General features: G+C 50.9%; 2 protein-coding genes across 2 annotated transcripts in view; one reads left to right on the top strand and one right to left on the bottom strand.

Moving 5' to 3' along the window:
- LOC126571188 (adult cuticle protein 1-like) overlaps window positions 1-489 on the bottom strand; it is a 671-nt gene extending 182 nt beyond the window's left edge. The window contains exons 1-2 of the mRNA XM_050229506.1: window positions 389-489; window positions 1-304 (exon numbers count right to left, since the gene is read on the bottom strand). The exon at window positions 1-304 is cut by the window's left edge and continues 182 nt beyond it. Of these exons, the coding sequence (XP_050085463.1) occupies window positions 1-304; window positions 389-394 (310 nt within the window). The 5' untranslated portion in view covers window positions 395-489. The remainder of the gene's footprint in view (window positions 305-388) is intronic.
- Window positions 490-1,955: 1,466 nt separating this feature from the next.
- The window catches only part of LOC126571198 (adult cuticle protein 1-like), a 592-nt gene continuing 47 nt past the window's right edge, over window positions 1,956-2,500 (top strand). The window contains exons 1-2 of the mRNA XM_050229516.1: window positions 1,956-2,015; window positions 2,096-2,500. The exon at window positions 2,096-2,500 is cut by the window's right edge and continues 47 nt beyond it. Of these exons, the coding sequence (XP_050085473.1) occupies window positions 2,010-2,015; window positions 2,096-2,455 (366 nt within the window). The 5' untranslated portion in view covers window positions 1,956-2,009 and the 3' untranslated portion in view covers window positions 2,456-2,500. The remainder of the gene's footprint in view (window positions 2,016-2,095) is intronic.

Below are 2,500 nucleotides of genomic sequence, written 5' to 3' on the forward strand. Positions count from 1 at the left end.
CCACATGAACCGGGGCAGCGTGTACGACGGCTGGGGCAGCATAGGACACTGGATGGACGGCGGCATGGCTGGCGTGGCTGGCGTACGATACGGCCGGGACGGCATAGCTATGGGCAGCAGGGTAGTGGTAGGGGGATGCTACGTAGGAAGAAGCCTCATAGCCGGACACGACGTACTTCGGGGCGACGTTCTGCTGGATGACCGTGGTCTGCGGGACAGAGTAGGCCAGCGGAACGGCGTACGAGCTGATGGCATGTCCTTCGGCGGCAACGGCCAGCGCGAAAACGACGGCAACAATGATGCACTGCGGACAATACACAACACCAACAGCTGATAAGTATTCTGTGCTACTCCTGTGTGCTGCACTTTGATTCTGACACTCGCTTACCTTCATCTTGATTTGATTTGGGGGTGGTTTTTGGGGGGTTGCTACGAAAAGCTTCTCAAAAGGAAGGTTGCTTCTGAACTGGGCGGAACTCAACCAACTTATGACTCTACCAGGACTCCCGGTGGGCCTTTTATACCTCGTAGTACAACTACCGCCATTAAACGAACGGTATCACATTCCTTTTTGATCTAGTATCCGTCAATAGGCCCCAAAAACATACTTAGTACCAATCAACGCGGAGGATCCCGATAGCGGTCGAGCTATTTTTTGACGGAGTGGGGGTTACTAACGCACCTAGGTCAACAGATCTGCCTCGTGGCTTTGTCTCGCCGGTTTGGAAGTGAACGCACTGTGTACGCTCCCTGTGCGCGGTTCTAGCCGCCCATTACTTCGCCATTGGCCATTAGCAGCCATTCAAAAGGTAAATCGAACCTAGACCAGAAGTCCATTCCATCGAGCCTTCGATGTCTGGCCACTAGGAAGGGAGTCGGTTGTCCCAAAAGAATGGACGCTGGAATGGACATATTCGGACACCAGGATGTTGGAATCGGTCGGCGTCGGGTGGGATAAAGGGGTGGCGCCAAAAGGCACCATGACAAGCGAAGCGGATGTTGCGTTGCCGACTAGATCGTGTTCCTGATAAAATGACAACTTTATGCCAACGAAATTATGATTGAAAGTCTACCTGATTTGAATGCACAACTACAAGAAAGGGAATGCTGATAATGGTTCTAAATTAAGAAGGAAAATGGAAAAAAAAACATTCCTTAAGTCTTAAACGGAAATCCTCGGTCCCTTGGGCATCTTTTGAGGCCCACTTGTGACTTTATCTCCAAAGGAATGAAGTTATGCAGCTAAAAAGCACGTAGCAAATGACATTAATTATAAATAAAGTAGAGTAAATGAGGATGAGGAGAATAGAGGATGCAATCCGTGGATAAAATAGATGACATAATGTCTTGCAGTGCTGTAAGCATTTACATGCTAACGAACAACCAGCAATGGAAGTTGCAATGGTAACACTTACTCCGTTACTGGTAATAAATTCATAAATGGCGTGTTACAAAAACCACCGCAAGCTGTCCATTGCGGTGAAAGACCTTTTTACAGCCCACGCTACCGAGCAGAGCGATCAGTGTACTAGCACGCGTCATTGCACTCTTACGCTTTTTTCTGTTCATTTCATTACTAAAAGATACAATTAGCGCACCCTGGTAAGTCCTTGGAATGCGTGTGCCGCTGCACCGATCGTGTGTCACCTTCCTAAGCCGCCTGAAAATCCAATCGATCGAGCGTAGAGCTCTTAGTTGGGTGCTGAGTTCCGGTTGGTGGCTCAAGAACGCAGCTGTAGGCTTCACCCACAACCATAGCGGGGATTGTTTCGATGGTTTCTGGGAGAGAGAGAGAGAGAGGGGGGGGGGCAGAGTTTCAGTTGTAAAACCTCCGAATCGAATGCGTATGTCACCGTGCGAGGTCATTGGCCAACCCATTGGTCGTTGAGCCGTAGCAGAGGTTGAAAGTGTTATTATAAAAAGCGGCTCATGCCGTTGGAACTGCATCAGATCTACTCGACCATCTACACCAGCAACAGTCAAAGCCCGAGCTGCTTATACCAACAATCATGAAGGTAAGCATTAAACACCATCGGCAAATATCCTGATCGGTTCCCGGTTAACCTCTCTTCTTCTTCTTCTTTTCCCATTGCAGTGCATCGCAGCTGTAGTCATGATGGCCGTCGTCGTCGTCGCTGTTCAGGGATCATCGGTTAGCTACTGGGGCAATGGGGCCGTTCTGCCATATCTGGCACCAGCAGCCCACGTCGGAAGCTGGGTACAGGACGATTCTTACGCCAGAATTGTATCTCCATGGAACTACGCTTACCAGGCCGCCGCCCCAGTCGCTGTCGTCGCTCCCTACACCGCCTACGAGCCCGCGGTTGTGGCCGTGGCTCCGAAGGAAGCCCGCTACCTGGCCGCCAACCGTGGTGCCGTCCATGAGGCCCCTCTGCCGGGACACACCGTTAACCAGCAGTCGCTGAACCTCGAACCAGCACCAGGAACTCTGTAAACGCTTGGTTTCATTCTTCGTTCTTCGAACAGCCGTAGCACCGGT

This window comes from Anopheles aquasalis, chromosome 2 (genome assembly GCF_943734665.1).
Source record: "Anopheles aquasalis chromosome 2, idAnoAquaMG_Q_19, whole genome shotgun sequence".
NCBI classification, from domain to species: domain Eukaryota; kingdom Metazoa; phylum Arthropoda; class Insecta; order Diptera; family Culicidae; genus Anopheles; species Anopheles aquasalis.